Below are 25,860 nucleotides of genomic sequence, written 5' to 3' on the forward strand. Positions count from 1 at the left end.
ATTACTGCATTGTCGGAACTAGAAGCACAAGCATTTCGCTACACTACAGCACTAACATCTGCTAACCATGTGGGTGTGACAAATACAATTTGATTTGATTTGATTTGATTTACAGGGGTCTGTGGGGTGGAACAGGACCATACAGGGGTTGGAACAGGACCATACAGGGGTTGTGGGGTGGAACAGGACCATACAGGGGGTTGTGGGGTGGACCAGGACCATACAGGGGCTGTGGGGTGGAACAGGACCATACAGGGGGCTGTGGGGTGGAACAGGACCATACAGGGGGCTGTGGGGTGGACCAGGACCATACAGGGGTTGGAACAGGACCATACAGGGGTTGTGGGGTGGAACAGGACCATACAGGGGTCTGTGGGGTGGACCAGGACCATACAGGGGTCTGTGGGGTGGACCAGGACCATACAGGGGTTGTGGGGTGGAACAGGACCATACAGGGTCTGTGGGGTGGACCAGGACCATACAGGGGTTGTGGGGTGGAACAGGACCATACAGGGGTCTGTGGGGTGGACCAGGACCATACAGGGGGTTGTGTGGTGGAACAGGACCATTCAGGGGGGGGGTGGAACAGGACCATTCAGGGGTGGAACAGGACCATTCAGGGGGGTGGAACAGGACCATACAGGGGTGGAACAGGACCATTCAGGGGGTGGAACAGGACCATACAGGGGTGGAACAGGACCATACAGGGGGTTGTGGGGTGGAACAGGACCATACAGGGGGTGGAACAGGACCATTCAGGGGGTGGAACAGGACCATACAGGGGGTTGTGGGGTGGAACAGGACCATACAGGGGTGGAACAGGACCATACAGGGGGTGGAACAGGACCATTCAGGGGTGGAACAGGACCATACAGGGGTGGAACAGGACCATACAGGGGTGGAACAGGACCATACAGGGGGTTGTGGGGTGGAACAGGACCATACAGGGGCTGTGGGGTGGAACAGGACCATACAGGGGTCTGTGGGGTGGACCAGGACCATACAGGGGTGGAACAGGACCATACAGGGGTGGAACAGGACCATACAGGGGTTGTGGGGTGGAACAAGACCATACAGGGGTCTGTGGGGTGGAACAGGACCATACAGGGGTCTGTGGGGTGGACCAGGACCATACAGGGGGTGGAACAGGACCATACATGGGTCTGTGGGGTGGAACAGGACCATACAGGGGGTGGAACAGGACTATACAGGGGTCTGTGGGGTGGAACAGGACCATACAGGGGTCTGTGGGGTGGAACAGGACTATACAGGGGTCTGTGGGGTGGAACAGGACCATACAGGGGTCTGTGGGGTGGAACAGGACCATACAGGGGTCTGTGGGGTGGACCAGGACCATACAGGGGGTCGAACAGGACTATACAGGGGTCTGTGGGGTGGAACAGGACCATACAGGGGGTGGAACAGGACCATACAGGGGTCTGTGGGGTGGACCAGGACCATACAGGGGGCTGTGGGGTGGACCAGGACCATACAGGGGTCTGTGGGGTGGACCAGGACCATACAGGGGTCTGTGGGGTGGACCAGGACCATACAGGGGGTGGAACAGTACCATACAGGGGTTGTGGGGTGGACCAGGACCATACAGGGGGCTGTGGGGTGGAACAGGACCATACAGGGGTCTGTGGGGTGGACCAGGACCATACAGGGGTGGAACAGGACCATACAGGGGTCTGTGGGGTGGACCAGGACCATACAGGGGGTGGAACAGGACCATACCGGGGTCTGTGGGGTGGACCAGGACCATACAGGGGGCTGTGGGGGGGACCAGGACCATACAGGGGGTGGAACAGGACCATACAGGGGGCTGTGGGGTGGAACAGGACCATACAGGGGGTGGAACAGGACCATACAGGGGGTTGTGGGGTGGAACAGGACCATACAGGGGGTGGAACAGGACCATACAGGGGTCAGGGGGTGGAACAGGACCATACAGGGGGCTGTGGGGTGGACCAGGACCACAGGAAAATCATGCACCTTGGGATGAAATAGGTAATAGGTAATAGGTAATAGGTAATTTACTTGCTCTTTTTCAAGACTGCATTCAAAACTACCCCAGTTATTATACTATTTTTTTGTAAAGCACTCTACGATTACAACTATTGATTAGAAAAAAGGGCTTGACAAATACAATATGATGAATTGATTAATTGATGTATTGATTGAAAGCTATTCATTAGCCTTGTGTGTTACTACATTGTAAAATGCAGAACCATCTGGGATGTGCAGGACTTCCTGTTTCTTAAGTTTTGAGGACTTAAGGACTAATTTCACTTCAAATAAAACCCCAAACAAGTTACATTGACAGTTAGTAACTCACTTTGCAAACGGTTATAACAGGAGGCCTACATTCGAGACGTGTATAGTGATTTGTAACGTTGACTGAGTGATCGTAACATCAGCGACACATTCAGGCGTTCTTAGCCATGCATATCTATGCAAATGTTATGGCAGAGTACTGTAGTACCGCAGATGTCCACATGATGTCCTGTTTGTCAAGGCAACCATTGGTTCTGTGTGTGCTTTCTGTGCGTGTGTGTGTGTGTGTGTGTGTGTGTGTGTGTGTGTGTGTGTGTGTGTGTGTGTGAGTGTGTGTGTGTGTGTGTGTGTTGTGTGTGTGTGTGTGTGTGTGTGTGTGTGTGTGTGTGTGTGTGTGTGTGTGTGTGTGTGTGTGTGTGTGTGTGTGTGTGTGTGTGTGTGTGTGTGTGTGTGTGTGTGTGTGTGTGTGTGTGTGTGTGTGTGTGTGTGTGTGTGTGTGTGTGTGTGTGTGTGTGTGTGTGTGTGTGTGTGTGTGTGTGTGTGGCTACAATAAGATTTGTTTATATGTTGCTCTATTTTATTTGACTCTATTCTATTTAATCTTCTACTAAAAACACACCTGTTATTATATCTAAACACACACCTGTTACTATATCTAAATACACTACTGTTATTATATCTAAATACACTACTGTTATTATATCTAAACACACACCTGTTATTATATCTAAATACACACCTGTTACTATATCTAAACACACACCTGTTACTATATCTAAATACACTACTGTTATTATATCTAAATACACTACTGTTATTATATCTAAACACACACCTGTTATTATATCTAAACACACACCTGTTACTATATCTAAACACACACCTGTTACTATATCTAAACACACACCTGTTACTATATCTAAATACACTACTGTTATTATATCTAAACACACACCTGTTATTATATCTAAACACACACCTGTTACTATATCTAAACACACACCTGTTACTATATCTAAATACACACCTGTTATTATATCTAAACACACACCTGTTACTATATCTAAACACACACCTGTTACTATATCTAAACACACACCTGTTACTATATCTAAACACACACCTGTTACTATATCTAAACACACACCTGTTACTATATCTAAAAACACTGTTACTATACTAAACACACACCTGTTACTATATCTAAATACACACCTGTTACTATATCTAAACACACACCTGTTACTATATCTAAACACACACCTGTTATTATATCTAAACACACACCTGTTACTATATCTAAACACACACCTGTTATTATATCTAAATACACTACTGTTATTATATCTAAACACACACCTGTTACTATATCTAAACACACACCTGTTATTATATCTAAACACACACCTGTTACTATATCTAAACACACACCTGTTATTATATCTAAACACACACCTGTTACTATATCTAAACACACACCTGTTACTATATCTAAACACACACCTGTTACTATATCTAAACACACACCTGTTATTATATCTAAACACACACCTGTTATTATATCTAAACACACACCTGTTATTATATCTAAATACACTACTGTTATTATGTTATATATTATTTGTGAGAGAAGTTCTCACATTTGAGAATGACAATTCTTTAGTCGATCATTGGTTCTGCTTCATACCATAAGGCTTGAATGCGACACTGAGTAGGGAGAGACAGAGAGAGAGGGAGACAGGCAGAGAGAGAGAGAGAGAGAGGGAGACAGGCAGTGAGAGAGAGAGAGGGAGAGAGGGAGAGAGAGAGAGAGAGAGGGAGACAGGCAGTGAGAGAGAGAGAGGGAGAGAAGCACGGAGAGAGCGAGTGAGAGAAGCATGGAGAGAGCGAGGGAGAGAAGCGCGGAGAGAGCGAGGGAGAGAGGCGCGGAGAGAGCGAGGGAGAGAGGCGCGGAGAGAGCGAGGGAGAGAAGCGCAGAGAGAGTGAGGGAGAGAGCGAGGAGAGAGAGAGAAGGCAGTGGAGAGAGAGGGAGAGAGAGAAAGGCAGTGTGTGAGAGAGAGACAGGAGTGAGAGAGAGAGAGAGAGAGAGTGAGAGAGAGAGAGAGAGAGAGAGAGAGAGACAGGCAGTGAGAGAGAGAGAGGGAGAGAAGCGCAGAGAGAGAGAGAGGGAGAGAGAGAGAGACAGGCAGTGAGAGAGAGAGAGAGAGAGAGAGAGAGAGAGAGAGAGAGAGAGAGAGAGGGAGACAGGCAGTGAGAGAGAGAGAGGAGAGAAGCACGGAGAAGCGAGTGAGAGAAGCATGGAGAGAGCGAGGGAGAGAGGCGCGAGAGCGAGGGAGAGCGGAGAGGCGAGGGAGAGAGGCGCGGAGAGAGCGAGGGAGAGAAGCGCGGAGAGAGCGAGGGAGAGAGGCGCGGAGAGAGCGAGGGAGAGAGGCGCGGAGAGAGCGAGGGAGAGAGGCGCGGAGAGAGCGAGGGAGAGAAGCGCGGAGAGAGCGAGGGAGAGAGCGAGGGAGAGAGGCGCGGAGAGAGCGAGGGAGAGAGCGAGGGAGAGAGGCGCGGAGAGAGCGAGGGAGAGAAGCGCGGAGAGAGCGAGGGAGAGAAGCGCACAGATTCTCCAGAGCTGCAGATGCGCCTACATTTTCCTCGTTCGCCTTACCGATGATTCCCACTGTCTCCAGCTGAATGGACGATGTTGTCGGTGAGTTAAAAAAAAAAGCATTACAATTTACATTCAGTTATTGTCATGATTAGTGAATACACGGTATCGATCATGGTCAAGTTGAAATCTTTCAACTCTGCCACGACATTTGCATAGATATGCATGGCTAAGAACGCCTGAATGTGTCGCTGATGTTACGATCACTCAGTCAACGTTACAAATCACTATACACGTCTCGAACGTAGGCCGCCTGTAATAACGGTTTGCAAAGTGAGTTACTAACTGTAGCACCCGTGAACAAGTTCAGAAAACATTTACAAGATGGAATCCTCAAAGCCTTTCACCCATTGCTCATTTCAGCCACCTTGATCGGGTCTCTACTGTATAATACAGGTTATGGTATGTTCATAAGTTATTAATCAGGTGTTGTTTCAACTTTGGGAGAATATATAAATGACAACTTTTTCGTTATTGTTTTTCCTTCAGTGGGCTACATCACAGTACAATATCATGGGGAGGGAGCAAAGTGACCGAAACAGAGATCCTATTAAATTACTAAATTAGCCGTTCTAGTTTGTTTATTCGATGGGTTCATCATTGAGAGAGGGAAACAAAAACATAACGGTACATAAAGAGCTAGCAGTTAGATTTTGCGTTTACCTGTTTACTGTGCATGGTGCTGACATCAGCAGACCAAGCCCTGTGTCTCAGAAAGTATTCCCGGCAGAGATCTGTGTACTGTACTGAAGAAAGCAAGAAGCCTATTAGGTTTCAGTGAGCAGCTCTGAAGGAAACTGCCTGGTGAGCAGTATAGTAACAATGCCCAGGCCTTTCTTAGTGATTAACCATCCCCTGCAGTTTTTGCTGCCTGTATTCTCATTTACACTAAGAATGTCAATTTTCTGTATTTTATCTCACCAATTTGTAATATTCTATAACAATAGAGTATTGCCTCTTCCTAAACAGATGTAGGATCTTAATTTGAACACGCTTTTGTTGCTGAGAATTTTCCTGCATCGCAGGAAATGCAGACGAGCTTTGTGATTTATATAAATTCACTGAAAACCCGCACTAACACACGGATATATTATCAGTATTGCACTTTTCAAGTAGCCTACTTTTGGCCAGCTAATAGCCTAACCACTGATCAAGCAACATTAGGGACTAAACCGTAAAAACCTTGTTGCTGCAGGATTATTTTGCTGCGATAATACAGGTCAAATTTAGATCCAACATCTGTACATGTAATTTACTGTGTGTAGATTTCAGCATGACACAGTAGTGACTCACAAGACAAATTGTCCTCACTATTAATTCTGTTCTCTGTCACTTAGGGAAGAAGATTTTTTTGTCATTCATCTGTGATTGATTGGTCACTGTATGTGAATTGAGGAAAGGAGATACAGGAATGTAAAAAAGATAAGCTTTACGTGTGATGGACCAGGACCATACAGGTGCTGTGGGGTGGACCAGAACCATACAGGGGGCTCTGGGGTGGACCAGGACCATACAGGGGGTGGAACAGGACTATACAGGGGGTGGACCAGGACCATACAGGGGGCTCTGGGGTGGACCAGGACCATACAGGTGCTGTGGGGTGGACCAGAACCATACAGGGGGCTCTGGGGTGGACCAGGACCATACAGGTGCTGTGGGGTGGACCAGAACCATACAGGGGGCTCTGGGGTGGACCAGGACCATACAGGTGCTGTGGGGTGGACCAGAACCATACAGGGGGGCTCTGGGGTGGACCAGGACCATACAGGGGGCTCTGGGGTGGACCAGGACCATACAGGTGCTGTGGGGTGGAACAGAACCATACAGGGGGTGGAACAGGACTATACAGGGGGTGGACCAGGACCATACAGGGGTCTGTGGGGTGGAACAGGACCATACAGGGGTCTGTGGGGTGGACCAGGACCATACAGGGGGCTGTGGGGTGGACCAGGACCATACAGGGGGTGGAACAGGACCATACAGGGGGCGGATTAGGACCATACAGGGGGTTGTGGGGTGGAACAGGACCATACAGGGGCTAACGAAGTCCTTTGCTCCATGCTTTCCAGGAAAACCCTCGGCTACAGCGGGAGGTCCCCTTACACAATGGCATCATGTTCTAACAGAGGTATCTACATCGGTAAGAACAACTGCATGTTTCTGTTACTCTTTATTTTTACACCTCTTTATTGTGTTAGACAATACAGTTATCGCAAAGGACCAATGTCCCTGAACAGGATTTCATTGCAGGTATCACACAGTAAACATTCCTTTTGGATAGAATAGTGACGCTAATACTGGAGAGACATCGGGAGGCGGTCTAGTTATCCATTATCTCTTTGTCTATTTTCATTATCTCTTGTGTCTAGTTCCATTATCTCTTTGTCTAATTTCATTATCTCTTGTGTCTAGTTTCATTGTCTCTTGTGTCTAGTTCCATTGTCTCTTGTGTCTAGCTTCATTGTCTCTTGTGTCTAGTTCCATTGTCTCTTGTGTCTAGTTCCATTGTCTCTTGTGTCTAGTTCCATTATCTCTTGTGTCTAGTTATATTGTCTCTTGTGTCTAGTTCCATTCTCTCTTGTGTCTAGTTCCATTGTCTCTTGTGTCTAGTTATATTGTCTCTTGTGTCTAGTTCCATTGTCTCTTGTGTCTAGTTCCATTGTCTCTTGTGTCTAGTTCCATTGTCTCTTGTGTCTAGTTCCATTGTCTCTTGTGTCTAGTTATATTGTCTCTTGTGTCTAGTTCCATTGTCTCTTGTGTCTAGTTCCATTGTCTCTTGTGTCTAGTTCCATTGTCTCTGTGTCTAGTTCCATTGTCTCTTGTGTCTAGTTCCATTGTCTTGTGTCTAGTTCCATTGTCTCTTGTGTCTAGTCCCATTGTCTCTGTGTCTAGTTCCATTGTCTCTTGTGTCTATTGTTATAGTTCCATTGTCTCTGTGTCTAGTTCCATTGTCTCTTGTGTCTAGTTCCATTGTCTCTTGTGTCTAGTTCCATTGTCTCTTGTGTCTAGTTCCATTGTCTCTTGTTTCTAGTTCCATTGTCTCTTGTGTCTAGTTCCATTGTCTCTTGTGTCTAGTTCCATTGTCTCTTGTGTCTAGTGCCATTGTCTCTTGTGTCTAGTTCCATTGTCTCTTGTGTCTAGTTCCATTATCTCTTGTGTAGAAAAGAGATCAAGCTCAGAAACAGCTTCATATATTTATTCAGAATGCATCCCGAATGGCGCCGTATTCCTTATTTAGTGCACTATTTTGAACAGTACCTATATAAGGCTCTGGTCTAAAGTAGTTCGCTAACAAGGGAATATGGTTCTATAGGGCTCTGGTCTAAAGTAGTGCACTATATAGGGAATAGGGTTCTATAGGGCTCTGATCTAAAGTAGTGCGCTATATAGGGAATAGGGTTCTATAGGGCTCTGGTCTAATGTAGTGTACTATATAGGGAATAGGGTGCCATTTAAGATGTAGGCTCAGTCTTTGAGAAACAGGAGACAGTCAGTGATATATGTGAATGTATTTTATGATACAGTGTTCTGGTCAAGGGAGATAAAGTGAAGCAATATTCCCTCTTTTGAGTTGATGTGTGTGTGTGTTCGTGTGTGTTACCTTGTAATGAGTATGTGCCTGTGACGCGGAGCTAGTGCTCCGTGACCTTGTGCGACCCACGGATCGTTGCTTCCCAACTCACCCACCCCAGAGGCATCTCACCCCAACACAATGTGTTCATGTGTTCACAATCCTCTACCTGGATTATCCTCCAAACTGGTTGGACATTGGAACTCAACTATTTCCTGGTTCAATTTGGAGAAGACTAAGCAGTGGGATGAAGGGGAAGGTGGAACCTGCAGGTATTATATAGCCTATCTAAACCTATATATTACACAGGTATTATATAGCCTATCTATGTAGTGGTATAAAATTCCACTGCTGTTTGATGTTCTCTGTGTTATAACCAACGATGTATATAAACCCTGGATTGCTGATGTTATGTTATTGGCCATTGAGAGGCTTTGAAGCCACCGGCCATATTGGCATTCCCCAGTAAGAGCAGTCCACCACAGGAAATAATGGAATTCTATAGTATTTCAATTACATGTTTAAAGGACTAAATTACATGTGTTTAGTCTTTTTTTGTTGTTGTAGTGGAGACAATAACATTAGTAGATACTTTGAGGAATTTAAAAAATATATGTTTTTTCGTGTTTCATTTGTATATTTAGCTCACATAATTATAATTTAAACTTATACATTAAGTTGTCTGTAATAGAATACATTTGGCAAAAAACGAATGTTGACATTAATAAATGCGTTTCTATAGCTTACAAAATAAAACATTTTACACCGATGGGGGAGTTCCAAGATGGAGTCACGGTGGCTTCAACACAGCGCCCCCTATTAGTCATCTAGTGTATATATATATATATATATATATATATATATAAAGCATTGGTTATTACAGAGAACATAATCATAGATGGGGATCAATATGATGGACGGCTAGATGATCCTAATTGGTTTACAGTGTTACTGGTCCGGTGGCACTCGCTATATTGATTAACGGGATGGAAAACCATTAAGTCTAGGATAATGTTAGGATAGGGGGTCATTTATGATAGTAAATCCCCAGCGTCGGATGTGCTTGAGAGGCTATGTCTTACATCTTTATGGGGTCTGATATAATAGTACCACAGAACAACATGTATGACAAAAAGGGGCCCGTGTTACTGACTATGATGAGATCGTTTCCAACCTGAAAACGGAATTGTCTTTAATGAAAATGTGAATGGGATCCCGTATTGATGGTTGTTTTCCACTGTTTGTATAGTTTTCTTCTGAATAATACTTGGATCAGTTACAGCTTGCCAGCCAATGTAGTAACTGTACAGTAACCAAATGACCTGGGTTCAAATGTTATTTGAAATCTTTCAAATACTTATTTTGAGCATTTACAAAATGTACTAAAAGGGCAGGTGGGTGGTGGTGGTGGTGGTGGGTGGTGGTGGTGGTGGTGGTGGGGGGATTTTGGGTAGCCCAGCTAGTATTTGAACAAAGGTCTGTAACTAAATGGGTAAACAGAGCAGAGGCTTCTGTTCAAATCAACAAAAGGAGAATCTTAAATTATTCATCTTCACAGCAATGGAGACTATGAGGATGTCTAGGTGTTGAATGAGAGGGCCTCTCTGGTTACACTGTGTGTGTGTGTGTGTTGTGTGTGTGTGTGTGTGTGTGTGTGGGTGTGTGTGTGTGTGTGTTCTTATTCTCTGAAGTGAGCCATTCTGTAACATTTAGGAATGATTCACCCTTTTCTTCAAACACAGTTTGTAGGTTTGAGTCCTGCTTTCAGTTCTGAAATGGTTGATGTGAACCAAAGCTGTTAAGTCAGGCATCTATTTAGTGGCTTTGTTGTGGTCGGGATGTACACACTTTGTTTAAATGGGGTCATCTACGATCTCTACATCCATTCTTAGACTTTTTAATGAATAATATACAGTGGTGAGAACAAGTATTTGATACACTGCCGATTTTGCAGGTTTTCCTGCAAATGAATGACTTAAAAATCATACAATGTGAATTTCTGGATTTTTGTTTTAGATTCCGTCTCTCACAGTTGAAGTGTACCTATGATAAAAACAATTACAGACCTCTACATGCTTTGTAAGTAGGAAAACCTGCAAAATCGTCAGTGTATCAAATACTTGTTCTCCCCACTGTACACCCATTGATTCTGGAAGAATGGAACGTATAAATGCCTCATGGTTTTTTGTTCCACCTTCGAAAACCAAAATATATGCTTTTTAATGTTTTATTTTTTTAACTCCATTGTTGCTAAACAATGTAATTGTAAACAAACACTGTATAGCCCCAAAAAAACATGGTTCAAACTATACTGAGGTGGCAGGGTAGCCTAGTGGTTAGAGCGTTGGACTAGTAACCGGAAGGTTACTTCAAACTGTAACCAACAGGGTAGCCTAGTGGTTAGAGCGTTGGACTAGTAACCGGAAGGTTACTTCAAACTTTAACCAACAGGGTAGCCTAGTGGTTAGAGCGTTGGACTAGTAACCGGAAGGTTGCGAGTTCAAATCCCCGAGCTGACAATGTACAAAAAAACAAAAAAAATACTGTTGATGTCATGGATTTGCATTCTTTCCTCCAACTCCCTCACTAAAACAGTGAAAGGCTGACGGGTGTCATTGTTGTCGTTTGAACTGCAGATTTAACCCCGTTTAAAGGGGTGATTGTGGATTTCACTGGTTTGTTTTGTGTCCTTTCTTTACGAGTTGTTAGGTAGATTATTAAGGGTGTTTTACGAACCAAAATGAGGCATCATTTGGCTACAGTGTATAATGAATTTGTTCCTCTGCAGTCGACTGTCAATTTCTCAGCCCCGAGGTACAGTACATTCCAGGGCTGTGTCTGTCGATGAAAAGACTCCGTTTCACTAAAGAGGGCAAGTGGATACAGGTTCCACATGCCTACCCAGGAAGGTATCAGTGGGACAAATTACCTACATCTACCAGTGGTGGATACCGAAACTTATTTTTCTCTAAACGGGTGGAGTACGTCAGTGTATATTGGGCAGAAGGTCCCCGGTTCGTCTGGATGAGAACGGGACCTGCTGTGTTTTAACAGGGACATTGTAAAGTGAACATCTGGAGTCAATATCGGCCTATTCACAATGGCTATTTTCTGACCTTGTTTCCTGCAAAGAATGACAGCGGGGGAAAGAAATGGCGGAGAAATGGTTGTGGATGTTAATACCACGGAGGGGATGCTGGAGCTCACGTGGGAAAGGTGCTGGACAAGGTAAAGCTGTCTTGTTGGGTGGTGGTGGTGTTGTTGTTGATGGTTGTGGTGGAGTTGTTGTTGGTGGAGCTGTTGTTGGTGGTGGTGTTGTTGTTGGTGGTGGTGTTGTTGTTGTTGATGGTTGTGGTGGAGTTGTTGTTGTTGGTGGAGTTGTTGTTGGTGGTGGTGTTGTTGTTGTTGATGGTTGTGGTGGAGTTGTTGTTGTTGGTGGTGGACTTGTTGTTGTTGGTGGAGTTGTTAATGGTGGGGTTGTTGTTGTTGGTGGTGGAGTTGTTGTTGTTGATGGAGTTGTTGTTGGTGGTGGAGTTGTTATTGTTGATGGTTGTGGTGGAGTTGTTGTTGTTGGTGGAGTTGTTGTTGGTGGAGTTGTTGTTGTTGGTGGAGTTGTTGTTGGTGGTGGAGTTGTTGTTGTTGTTGGTGGTGGAGTTGTTGTTGTTGTTGTTGATGGTTGTGGTGGAGTTGTTGTTGGTGGTGGAGTTGTTGTTGTTGTTGTTGGTAGAGTTGTTGTTGGTGGTGGAGTTGTTGTTGTTGTTGGTGGTGGAGTTGTTGTTGTTGTTGTTGATGGTTGTGGTGGAGTTGTTGTTGTTGGTGGAGTTGTTGGTGGTGATGGAGTTGTTGGTGGCGGAGTTGTTGTTGTTGGTGGAGTTGTTGTTGGTGGTGGAGTTGTTGTTGTTGGTGGAGTTGTTGTTGTTGGTGGAGTTGTTGTTGGTGGTGGAGTTGTTGTTGTTGTTGGAGTTGTTGTTGGTGGTGGAGTTGTTGTTGGTGGAGTTGTTGTTGTTGGTGGTGGTGGAGTTGTTGTTGTTTGTGGAGTTGTTGGTGGTGGAGTTGTTGTTTCTGATGGTGGTGGTGGAGTTGTTGTTGTTGGTGGAGTTGTTGATGGTGGAGTTGTTGTTGTTGATGGTGGTGGTGGAGGAGTTGTTGTTGGTGGTGGAGTTGATGATGGTGGAGTTGTTGTTGTTGATGGTGGTGGTGGAGGAGTTGTTGTTGGTGGTGGAGTTGTTGATGGTGGAGTTGTTGTTGTTGATGGTGGTGGTGGAGTTGTTGTTGGTGGTGAAGTTGTTGTTGGTGGTGGTGTTGTTGTTGTTGATGGTTGTGGTGGAGTTGTTGTTGCTGGTGGTGGACTTGTTGTTGTTGGTGGAGTTGTAAATGGTGGAGTTGTTGTTGTTGGTGGTGGAGTTGTTGTTGTTGGTGGAGTTGTTGGTGGTGGAGTTGTTGTTGTTGTTGGTGGTGGAGTTGTTGTTGTTGTTGTTGTTGATGGTTGTGGTGGAGTTGTTGTTGGTGGTGGAGTTGTTGTTGTTGGTGGTGGAGTTGTTGTTGTTGGTGGTGGAGTTGTTGTTGTTGTTGATGGTTGTGGTGGAGTTGTTGTTGTTGGTGGAGTTGTTGGTGGTGGAGTTGTTGTTGTTGGTGGAGTTGTTGTTGGTGGTGGAGTTGTTGTTGTTGTTGTTGTTTGTGGAGTTGTTGGTGGTGGAGTTGTTGTTTTTGATGGTGGTGGTGGAGTTGTTGTTGTTGGTGGAGTTGTTGATGGTGGAGTTGTTGTTGTTGATGGTGGTGGTGGAGGAGTTGTTGTTGTTGGTGGAGTTGTTGATGGTGGAGTTGTTGTTGTTGATGGTGGTGGTGGAGTTGTTGTTGGTGGTGGAGTTGTTGGTGGTCGCTCTGGATAAGAGCGTCTGCTAAATGACTTAAATGTAAATGTAAATGTTGTGGAGTTGGTGGTGGTGGAGTTGTTGTTGTTGGTGGTGGAGTTATTGTTGGTGGAGTTGTTGGTGGTGGAGTTGTTGTTGGTGGTGGAGTTGTTGTTGGTGGTGGAGTTGTTGTTGGTGGTGGAGTTGTTGTTGGTGGTGGAGTTGTTGTTGGTGGTGGAGTTGTTGGTGGTGGAGTTGTTGGTGGAGTTGTTGTTGTTGGTGGAGTTGTTGGTGGTGGTGGAGTTGTTGTTGGTGGTGGAGTTGTTGGTGGTGGTGGAGTTGTATTTGTTGGTGGAGTTGTTGGTGGTGGTGTTGTTGTTGGTGGTGGAGTTGTTGGTGGTGGAGGTGGTGGTGGAGTTGTTGTTGGTGGTGGAGTTGTTGTTGTTGGTGGAGTTGTTGTTGGTGGAGTTGTTGTTGGTGGAGTTGTTGGTGGTGGAGTTGTTGGTGGTGGTAGTGTTATTGTTGTTGTTGGAGTTGTTGTTGTTGTTGGAGTTGTTGTTGGTGGAGTTGTTGTTGTTGGTGGAGATGTTGTTGGTGGTGGAGTCGTTGTTGGTGGTGGAGTCGTTGTTGTTGGTGGAGTTGTTGTTGGTGGTGGAGTTGGTGGTGAGGGTGGTGGTGGTGGTGAGGGTGGTGGAGTTGTTGTTGTTGGTGGTGGTGAGGGTGGTGGTGAGGGTGGTGGTGAGGGTGAGGGTGGTGAGGGTGGTGGTGAGGGTGGTGGAGTTGTTGTTGTTGGTGGTGGTGGTGAGGGTGGTGGTGAGGGTGAGGGTGGTGGAGTTGTTGTTGTTGGTGGTGGAGGTGGTGAGGGTGGTGGTGAGGGTGGTGGTTAGGGTGGTGGTGAGGGTGGTGGTGAGGGTGGTGGTGAGGGTGGTGGTTAGGGTGGTGGTGAGGGTGGTGGTTAGGGTGGTGGTGAGGGTGGTGGTTAGGGTGGTGGTGAGGGTGGTGCCTAAAGGGGATATGCTTGGTGGGAAGAAACAGTGTGTACTGTCTTGGAGACAATCAGTGGTTATATATTGTTAGCCTTTACAGACTTCAGTGTCAATTCTCAACATTCTACAATTCAATGTATAACCAAAAAAATATGTAAACATTCTAAGTAGAGTCCTACAATTGTCTAATGTACTGTGGTTGTCATATACTGTATACTGTTTTCATCTAGAGGAAGAACGACATGTGAGAGCCAGTGACAGGGACTACAATGAAAAGTTCCCATATGCTGTAAGTGAGAACACAAAGCACATGTTATCACAGTGTATCAATGATACTGTCATGATGTAGATGGTATTGACCATTCTATATTTGCGCCCCCCTCCCCCTCCTCACCCCCCCACCCCTCCTCATCCCCCTCCCCTCCTCATCCCCCTCCTCATCCCCCCCTCCTCATCCCCCCCACTCCCCCTCCTCATCCCCCCCACTCCCCCTCCTCATCCCCCCACCCCCAAAAAGGACAATCACATCAGAACCTGCAAGTACAATGTCTTCACCTTCCTGCCCATCAATCTGTTCGAACAGTTCCAGAGAGCAGCTAATGCATACTTCCTAGTGCTGCTCATATTACAGGTACGTAAATTACACATCGTTTAGTGTGTGACATGGAGTGCTTGTACAGATTCTATGAACTTGTCATGCTTTAATACAGAGATTCCATGAAAATGAAATGAAATCACAAAATGTGATGCAACTGAAAGATTTACATGGTGAAATGAGGTCTTTCATAAAGGATATGACATATCTAAGCCCATTCCGTTAATATATGTTGAATGTATGTAAGTCTGTATTTCAAGTGAATCAATTGAGACAGTTCTCCCAGTATACAGTGAATCATTGTTGACAGTTCACCCAGTATACAGTGAATCATTGTTGACAGTTCTCCCAGTATACAGTGAATCATTGTTGACAGTTCACCCAGTATACAGTGAATCATTGTTGACAGTTCTCCCAGTATACAGTGAATCATTGAGACAGTTCTCCCAGTATACAGTGAATCATTGAGACAGTTCTCCCAGTATACAGTGAATCATTGTTGACAGTTCTTCCAGTATACAGTTAATCATTGTTGACAGTTCTCCCAGTATACAGTGCATCATTGTTGACAGTTCTCCCAGTATACAGTGAATCATTGTTGACAGTTCTCCCAGTATACAGTGAATCATTGTTGACAGTTCTCCCAGTATACAGTGAATCATTGTTGACAGTTCTTCCAGTATACAGTGAATCATTGTTGACAGTTCTCCCAGTATACAGTGCATCATTGTTGACAGTTCTCCCAGTATACAGTGCATCATTGTTGACAGTTCTCCCAGTATACAGTGAATCATTGTTGACAGTTCTCCCAGTATACAGTAAATCATTGTTGACAGTTCTCCCAGTATACAGTGCACTATTGAGACAGTTCTCCCAGTATACAGTGAATCATTGTTGACAGTTCTTCCAGTTGACAGTTCTCCCAGTGATACAGTGAATCATTGTTGACAGTTCTCCCAGTATACAGTGAATCATTGAGACAGTTCTCCCAGTATACAGTGAATCATTGAGACAGTTCTTCCAGTATACAGTGAATCATTGAGACAGTTCTCCCAGTATACAGTGAATCATTGAGACAGTTCTCCCAGTATACAGTGAATCATTGAGACAGTTCTCCCAGTATACAGTGAATCATTGAGACAGTTCTTCCAGTATACAGTGACATTGTTGACAGTTCTCCCAGTATACAGTGAATCATCATTGTTGACAGTTCTCCCAGTATACAGTGCATCATTGTTGACAGTTCTCCCAGTATACAGTGAATCATTGTTGACAGTTCTCCCAGTATACAGTGAATCATTGTTGACAGTTCTCCCAGTATACAGTGAATCATTGTTGACAGTTCTCCCAGTATACAGTGAATCATTGTTGACAGTTCTTCCAGTATACAGTGAATCATTGTTGACAGTTCTCCCAGTATACAGTGCATGCATGAGACTTATACAGTGAATCATTGTTGACAGTTCTCCCAGTATACAGTGCATCATTGTTGACAGTTCTCCCAGTATACAGTGCATCATTGTTGACAGTTCTCCCAGTATACAGTAAATCATTGTTGACAGTTCTCCCAGTATACAGTGCACTATTGAGACAGTTCTCCCAGTATACAGTGAATCATTGTTGACAGTTCTTCCAGTATACAGTGCATCATTGTTGACAGTTCTCCCAGTATACAGTGAATCATTGTTGACAGTTCTCCCAGTATACAGTGCACTATTGAGACAGTTCTCCCAGTATACAGTGAATCATTGTTGACAGTTCTTCCAGTATACAGTGAATCATTGAGACAGTTCTCCCAGTATACAGTGAATCATTGAGACAGTTCTCCCAGTATACAGTGAATCATTGAGACAGTTCTCCCAGTATACAGTGAATCATTGAGACAGTTCTCCCAGTATACAGTGCATCATTGTTGACAGTTCTCCCAGTATACAGTGAATCATTGAGACAGTTCTCCCAGTATACAGTGAATCATTGAGACAGTTCTCCCAGTATACAGTGAATCATTGTTGACAGTTCACCCAGTATACAGTGAATCATTGTTGACAGTTCTCCCAGTATACAGTGCATCATTGTTGACAGTTCTCCCAGTATACAGTGAATCATTGTTGACAGTTCTCCCAGTATACAGTGAATCATTGTTGACAGTTCTCCCAGTATACAGTGAATCATTGTTGACAGTTCTTCGAGTATACAGTGAATCATTGTTGACAGTTCTCCCAGTATACAGTGCATCATTGTTGACAGTTCTCCCAGTATACAGTGCATCATTGTTGACAGTTCTCCCAGTATACAGTGAATCATTGTTGACAGTTCTCCCAGTATACAGTAAATCATTGTTGACAGTTCTCCCAGTATACAGTGCACTATTGAGACAGTTCTCCCAGTATACAGTGAATCATTGTTGACAGTTCTTCCAGTATACAGTGAATCATTGTTGACAGTTCTCCCAGTATACAGTGAATCATTGAGACAGTTCTCCCAGTATACAGTGAATCATTGAGACAGTTCTTCCAGTATACAGTGAATCATTGAGACAGTTCTCCCAGTATACAGTGAATCATTGAGACAGTTCTCCCAGTATACAGTGAATCATTGAGACAGTTCTCCCAGTATACAGTGAATCATTGAGACAGTTCTTCCAGTATACAGTGAATCATTGTTGACAGTTCTCCCAGTATACAGTGCATCATTGTTGACAGTTCTCCCAGTATACAGTGCATCATTGTTGACAGTTCTCCCAGTATACAGTGAATCATTGTTGACAGTTCTCCCAGTATACAGTGAATCATTGTTGACAGTTCTTCCAGTATACAGTGAATCATTGTTGACAGTTCTTCCAGTATACAGTGAATCATTGTTGACAGTTCTCCCAGTATACAGTGCATCATTGTTGACAGTTCTCCCAGTATACAGTGCATCATTGTTGACAGTTCTCCCAGTATACAGTGTGCATTGTTGATCATGAATCATTGTTGACAGTTCTCCCAGTATACAGTAAATCATTGTTGACAGTTCTCCCAGTATACAGTGCACTATTGAGACAGTTCTCCCAGTATACAGTGAATCATTGTTGACAGTTCTTCCAGTATACAGTGCATCATTGTTGACAGTTCTCCCAGTATACAGTGCATCATTGTTGACAGTTCTCCCAGTATACAGTGAATCATTGTTGACAGTTCTCCCAGTATACAGTGCACTATTGAGACAGTTCTCCCAGTATACAGTGAATCATTGTTGACAGTTCTTCCAGTATACAGTGAATCATTGAGACAGTTCTCCCAGTATACAGTGAATCATTGAGACAGTTCTCCCAGTATACAGTGAATCATTGAGACAGTTCTCCCAGTATACAGTGAATCATTGAGACAGTTCTCCCAGTATACAGTGCATCATTGTTGACAGTTCTCCCAGTATACAGTGAATCATTGAGACAGTTCTCCCAGTATACAGTGAATCATTGAGACAGTTCTCCCAGTATACAGTGAATCATTGTTGACAGTTCACCCAGTATACAGTGAATCATTGTTGACAGTTCTCCCAGTATACAGTGAATCATTGAGACAGTTCTCCCAGTATACAGTGAATCATTGTTGACAGTTCACCCAGTATACAGTGAATCATTGTTGACAGTTCTCCCAGTATACAGTGAATCATTGAGACAGTTCTCCCAGTATACAGTGAATCATTGAGACAGTTCTCCCAGTATACAGTGAATCATTGAGACAGTTCTCCCAGTATACAGTGCATCATTGTTGACAGTTCTCCCAGTATACAGTGAATCATTGAGACAGTTCTCCCAGTATACAGTGAATCATTGAGACAGTTCTCCCAGTATACAGTGAATCATTGTTGACAGTTCTCCCAGTATACCCAGTATACAGTGAATCATTGTTGACAGTTCTCCAGAATCATACAGTGAATCATTGTTGACAGTTCTCCCAGTATACAGTGAATCATTGAGACAGTTCTCCCAGTATACAGTGCATCATTGTTGACAGTTCTCCCAGTATACAGTGAATCAGTATACAGTGAATCATTGTTGACAGTTCTCCCAGTATACAGTGAATCATTGAGACAGTTCTCCCAGTATACAGTGAATCATTGAGACAGTTCTCCCAGTATACAGTGAATCATTGTTGACAGTTCTCCCAGTATACAGTGAATCATTGTTGACAGTTCTCCCAGTATACAGTGAATTATTGTTGACAGTTCTCCCAGTATACAGTGAATCATTGTTGACAGTTCTCCCAGTATACAGTGAATCATTGTTGACAGTTCTCCCAGTATACAGTGCATCATTGTTGACAGTTCTCCCAGTATACAGTGCATCATTGTTGACAGTTCTCCCAGTATACAGTGAATCATTGTTGACAGTTCTCCCAGTATACAGTGAATCATTGAGACAGTTCTCCCAGTATACAGTGCATCATTGTTGACAGTTCTCCCAGTATACAGTGAATCATTGAGACAGTTCTCCCAGTATACAGTGAATCATTGAGACAGTTCTCCCAGTATACAGTGCATCATTGTTGACAGTTCTCCCAGTATACAGTGAATCATTGTTGACAGTTCTCCCAGTATACAGTGAATCATTGTTGACAGTTCTCCCAGTATACAGTGAATCCCAGTATACAGTGAATCATTGTTGACAGTTCTCCCAGTATACAGTGAATCATTGTTGACAGTTCTCCCAGTATACAGTGAATCATTGTTGACAGTTCTCCCAGTATACAGTGCATCATTGTTGACAGTTCTCCCAGTATACAGTGCATCATTGTTGACAGTTCTCCCAGTATACAGTGAATCATTGTTGACAGTTCTCCCAGTATACAGTGCATCATTGTTGACAGTTCTCCCAGTATACAGTGCACTATTGAGAAAGTTCTCCCAGTATACAGTGAATCATTGTTGACAGTTCTTCCAGTATACAGTGAATCATTGTTGACAGTTCTCCCAGTATACAGTGAATCATTGTTGACAGTTCTCCCAGTATACAGTGAATTATTGTTGACAGTTCTCCCAGTATACAGTGAATCATTGTTGACAGTTCTCCCAGTATACAGTGAATCATTGTTGACAGTTCTCCCAGTATACAGTGCATCATTGTTGACAGTTCTCCCAGTATACAGTGAATCATTGTTGACAGTTCTCCCAGTATACAGTGAATCATTGTTGACAGTTCTCCCAGTATACAGTGAATCATTGTTGACAGTTCTTCCAGTATACAGTGAATCATTGTTGACAGTTCTCCCAGTATACAGTGCATCATTGTTGACAGTTCTCCCAGTATACAGTGCATCATTGTTGACAGTTCTCCCAGTATACAGTGAATCATTGTTGACAGTTCTCCCAGTATACAGTGTAAATCATACAGTGAATCATTGACAGTTCTCCCAGTATACAGTGCACTATTGAGACAGTTCTCCCAGTATACAGTGAATCATTGTTGACAGTTCTTCCAGTATACAGTGAATCATTGTTGACAGTTCTCCCAGTATACAGTGAATCATTGAGACAGTTCTCCCAGTATACAGTGAATCATTGAGACAGTTCTTCCAGTATACAGTGAATCATTGAGACAGTTCTCCCAGTATACAGTGAATCATTGAGACAGTTCTCCCAGTATACAGTGAATCATTGAGACAGTTCTTCCAGTATACAGTGAATCATTGTTGACAGTTCTCCCAGTATACAGTGCATCATTGTTGACAGTTCTCCCAGTATACAGTGCATCATTGTTGACAGTTCTCCCAGTATACAGTGAATCATTGTTGACAGTTCTCCCAGTATACAGTGAATCATTGTTGACAGTTCTTCCAGTATACAGTGAATCATTGTTGACAGTTCTTCCAGTATACAGTGAATCATTGTTGACAGTTCTCCCAGTATACAGTGCATCATTGTTGACAGTTCTCCCAGTATACAGTGCATCATTGTTGACAGTTCTCCCAGTATACAGTGCATCATTGTTGACAGTTCTCCCAGTATACAGTAAATCATTGTTGACAGTTCTCCCAGTATACAGTGCACTATTGAGACAGTTCTCCCAGTATACAGTGAATCATTGTTGACAGTTCTTCCAGTATACAGTGCATCATTGTTGACAGTTCTCCCAGTATACAGTGCATCATTGTTGACAGTTCTCCCAGTATACAGTGAATCATTGTTGACAGTTCTCCCAGTATACAGTGCACTATTGAGACAGTTCTCCCAGTATACAGTGAATCAGTTCTGTATACAGTGATCATTGTTCTTCCCAGTATACAGTGAATCATTGAGACAGTTCTCCAGTATACAGTGAATCATTGAGACAGTTCTCCCAGTATACAGTGAATCATTGAGACAGTTCTCCCAGTATACAGTGAATCATTGTTGACAGTTCTCCCAGTATACAGTGAATCATTGAGTTGACAGTTCTCCCAGTATACAGTGAATCATTGAGACAGTTCTCCCAGTATACAGTGAATCATTGTTGACAATTCTCCCAGTATACAGTGAATCATTGTTGACAGTTCTCCCAGTATACAGTGCACTATTGAGAAAGTTCTCCCAGTATACAGTGCACTATTGAGACAGTGTGAGGCTGTATCACAACCAGCCGTGATTGATGGGAGTTCTTTAGGGCGGCGCCCAGCGTCGTTAGGGTTTGGCCGGGGTAGGCCGTCATTGTAGATAAGAATTTGTTCTTAACTGACTTGCCTAGTTAAATAAAGGTTAAATAAATAAATATGAGCCAGATTTCTGTATTTTGAAATTGACACCTTGAAAACTTGATCTCTGCATTGCAAAACATTTCGGGACTATAATCAACAACGGACTAATGAAACAATTTCTCCTTGAACAAAATGAAACCAAAATATTTAGGCAGACTCCATCCTGTATACAGAAAAATGTATTTGCGGTATTTGCGGTATTTGCATATTGCCTCATTTGCATATTTTAATACAATATTTCAGAAATTTGTAATACCAAAAAGTCTTAGATTGGTGTCTATATTCTGATTCCATCCCTTAATTTGTGTGCATTAGGTAGTTGTGGAATTGTTAGATATTACTGCACTGTCAGAACTAAACTCAGCAAAAAAAGAAACGTCCTCTCACTGTCAACTGCGTTTATTTTCAGCAAACTTAACATGTGTAAATATTTGTATGAACATAAACAAGATTCAACAACTGAGACATAAACAAGTTCCACACACATGTGACTAACAGAAATGGAATAATGTGTCCCTGAACAAAAGGGGGGTCAAAATCAAAAGTAACAGTCAGTATGTGGTGTGGCCACCAGCTGCATTAAGTACTGCAGTGCATCTCCTCCTCATGGACTGCACCAGATTTGCCAGTTCTTGCTGTGAGATGTTACCCCACTCTTCCACCAAGGCACCTGCAAGTTCCCGGACATTTCTGGGGGGAATGGCCCTAGCCCTCACCCTCCGATCCAATAGGTCCCAGATGTGCTCAATGGGATTGAGATCCGGGATCTTCGCTGGCCATGGCAGAACACTGACATTCCTGTCTTGCAGGAAATCATGCACAGAACGAGCAGTATGGCCGGTGGCATTGTCATGCTGGAGGGTCATGTTAGGATGAGCCTGCATGAAGGGTACCACATGAGGGAGGAGGATGTCTTCCCTGAGATTGCCTGCAATGACAACCTCAGTGCGATGATGCTGTGACACACCGCCCCAGACCATGATAGACCCTCCACCTCCAAATCGATCCCGCTCCAGAGTACAGGCCTCGGTGTAACGCTCATTCCTTCGACGATAAACGCAAATCCGACCATCACCCCTGGTGAGACAAAACTGCGACTCGTCAGTGAAGACCACTTTTTGCCAGTCCTGTCTGGTCCAGCGGATGGTAGGTTTGTGCCCATAGGCGACGTTGTTGCCGGTGATGTCTGGTGAGGACCTGCCTCACAACAGGCCTACAAGCCCTCAGTCCAGCCTCTCTTAGCTTATTGTGGACAGTCTGAGCACTGATGCAGTGATTGTGCGTTCCTGATGTAACTTGGGCAGTTGTTGTTGCCATCCTGTACCTGTCCCGTAGGTGTGATGTTCGGATGTACCAATCCTGTGTAGATGTTGTGACACGTGGTCTGCCACTGCGAGGACGGTCAGATGTCCGTCCTGTCTCCCTGTAGCGCTGTCTTAGGCGTCTCACAGTACGGATATTGCAATTGCCCTGGCCACATCTGCAGTCCTCATGCCTCCTTGCAGCATGCCTGAGGCGTGTTCACGCAGATGAGCAGGGACCCTGGGCATCTTTCTTTTGGTGTTTTTCAAGAGTCAGTAGAAAGGCCTCTTTAGTGTCCTAAGTTTTTGTAACTGTGACCTTAATTGACCATGGTGCTTGCCTACGGAGCGGTGAGGGGAACGGCACCTCAGTACCTCCAGGCTCTGATCAGGCCCTACACCCAAACAAGGGCACTGCGTTCATCCACCTCTGGCCTGCTCGCCTCCCTACCACTGAGGAAGTACAGTTCCCGCTCAGCCCAGTCAAAACTGTTCGCTGCTCTGGCCCCCCAATGGTGGAACAAACTCCCTCACGACGCCAGGACAGCGGAGTCAATCACCACCTTCCGGAGACACCTGAAACCCCACCTCTTTAAGGAATACCTAGGATAGGATAAAGTAATCCTTCTCACCCCCTTAAAAGATTTAGATGCACTATTGTAAAGTGGCTGCTCCACTGGATGTCATAAGGTGAATGCACCAATTTGTAAGTCGCTCTGGATAAGAGCGTCTGCTAAATGACTTAAATGTAAATGTAAATGTAATTGCCTACCGTCTGTAAGCTGTTAGTGTCTTAACGACTGTTCCACAGGTGCATGTTCATTCATTGTTTATGGTTCATTGAACCAGCACGGGAAACAGTGTTTAAACCCTTTACAATGAAGATCTGTGAAGTTATTAGATTTTTTACGAATTATCTTTGAAAGACAGGGTCCTGAAAAAGGGACGTTTCTTTTTTTGGCTGATTTTAGAAGCACAACCATTATGCTACACTCACAATAACATCTGCTAACCATGTGTATGTGACCAATACAAGGACCTGGTACTCTGTTTTTATACAGTCTGTGGAGTTTTTTTCTCAGACAGAGAAACAAACACAAGGAAATCCCTCGCCGTCCTCACGGTTGATTGGGGTCTCGTAGCTAGTAGGTCATATTTAAACTACAGAAATTGGTAAACTGTTATTTAGTTAGTAAGTAGCAAGTACAAACTATTGGTTTCTTCTCCTGAACTCTCGTCGGATTGTTGCCTAGCAATGGTCCTTCACCAAAATATACTCCTCTATAACATCTAATTCGAAAATTATGGGGATTCATATGGAGTTGGACCCCGCTTTACTGTTATAACAGCCTCCACTCTTCTGGGAAGGCTTTCCACTAGATGTTGGAACATTGCTGCTATAACAGCCTCCACTCTTCTGGGAAGGCTTTCCACTAGATGTTGGAACATTGCTGCTATAACAGCCTCCACTCTTCTGGGAAGGCTTTCCACTAGATGTTGGAACATTGCTGCTATAACAGCCTCCACTCTTCTGGGAAGGCTCTCCACCAGATGTTGGAACATTGCTGCTATAACAGCCTCCACTCTTCTGGGAAGGCTTTCCACTAGATGTTGGAACATTGCTGCTATAACAGCCTCCACTCTTCTGGGAAGGCTTTCCACTAGATGTTGGAACATTGCTGCTATTAACAGCCTCCACTCTTCTGGGAAGGCTTTCCACTAGATGTTGGAACATTGCTGCTATAACAGCCTCCACTCTTCTGGGAAGGCTTTCCACTAGATGTTGGAACATTGCTGCTATAACAGCCTCCACTCTTCTCGGAAGGATTTCCACCAGATGTTGGAACATTACTGCGAGAGCCACAAGAGCACTAGTGAGATCGGGCACTGATGTTGGGAGATTAGGCCTGGCTCGCAGTCTGCGTTCCAATTCATCCCAAAGGCGTTCGATGGGGTTGAGGTCAGGGCTCTCTGCAGGCCAATCAAGTTCTTCCACGCCGACCTCTACAAACTATTTCTGTATGGACCTTGTTGTCATGCTGAAACAGGAACACGCCTTCACTGAAACACCACACACAAAACATACACACACATGCATACTGACGCCACACACACACATACACACACATGCACACTGACACCACACACACATACACACACATGCACACTGACGCCACACACACACATACACACACATGCACACTGACGCCACACACACACATACACACACATGCACACTGACGCCACACACACACATACACACACGTTTAATTTCCTACCATCTTAACCTGGGGGACGATCCGTCAGGAGGTTAGGATCCAATTGCAGAGATTGGTGTTCAGTCCCAGGGTCCTTAGATTAGTGATGAGCTTGGATGCGTACTGAGAGCATGTGTTGACCAGATGGCACTGGAACCATGAAAAACAGCCCCAGACCCTTATTCTTCCTCCACCAAACTTTACAGTTGGCACTATGCATTCGGGCAGGTAGCGTTCTCCTGCCATCCGCCAAACCAGATGGTGAAGCATGATTCATCACTCCAGATAACGCGTTTCCACTGCTCCAGAGTCCGTTGGCGGCGAGCTTTATACCACTCTCCAGCCGAACACTTGGCATTGCGTATGGTGATCTTATGTGTGTGTGCGGCTGCTCGGCCACGGAAACACATTTCATGAAGCTCCCGATGAACAGTTATTGTGCTTAAGTTGCTTCCGGAGACAGTTTGGATCTCGGTAGTGAGTGTTGCAACCGAGGACAGACATATTTTACGCCCTACACGCTTCAACACTCAGCAATCCCCATTCTGTGAGCTTGTTGTGCCTAGATGTTTCCACTTCACAATAACAGCAGTTACAGTTGACCAGGGCAGCTCTAGCAGGGCAGAAAATTGACAAACTGACTTGTTTGAAAA

The 25,860-nt window shown here is 44.4% G+C and overlaps 1 protein-coding gene across 1 annotated transcript in view; it reads left to right on the plus strand.

The window, feature by feature from the left end:
* The first annotated feature begins 6,940 nt into the window (after positions 1-6,940).
* atp8b4 (ATPase phospholipid transporting 8B4) overlaps positions 6,941-25,860 on the plus strand; it is a 63,001-nt gene continuing 44,081 nt past the window's right edge. Inside the window, exons 1-3 of the mRNA XM_065022262.1 lie at positions 6,941-7,070; positions 14,568-14,626; positions 14,855-14,968. Of these exons, the coding sequence (XP_064878334.1) occupies positions 6,989-7,070; positions 14,568-14,626; positions 14,855-14,968 (255 nt within the window). The 5' untranslated portion in view covers positions 6,941-6,988. The remainder of the gene's footprint in view (positions 7,071-14,567; positions 14,627-14,854; positions 14,969-25,860) is intronic.

This window comes from Oncorhynchus nerka, linkage group LG9a (assembly GCF_034236695.1).
Source record: "Oncorhynchus nerka isolate Pitt River linkage group LG9a, Oner_Uvic_2.0, whole genome shotgun sequence".
NCBI lineage: Eukaryota > Metazoa > Chordata > Actinopteri > Salmoniformes > Salmonidae > Oncorhynchus > Oncorhynchus nerka.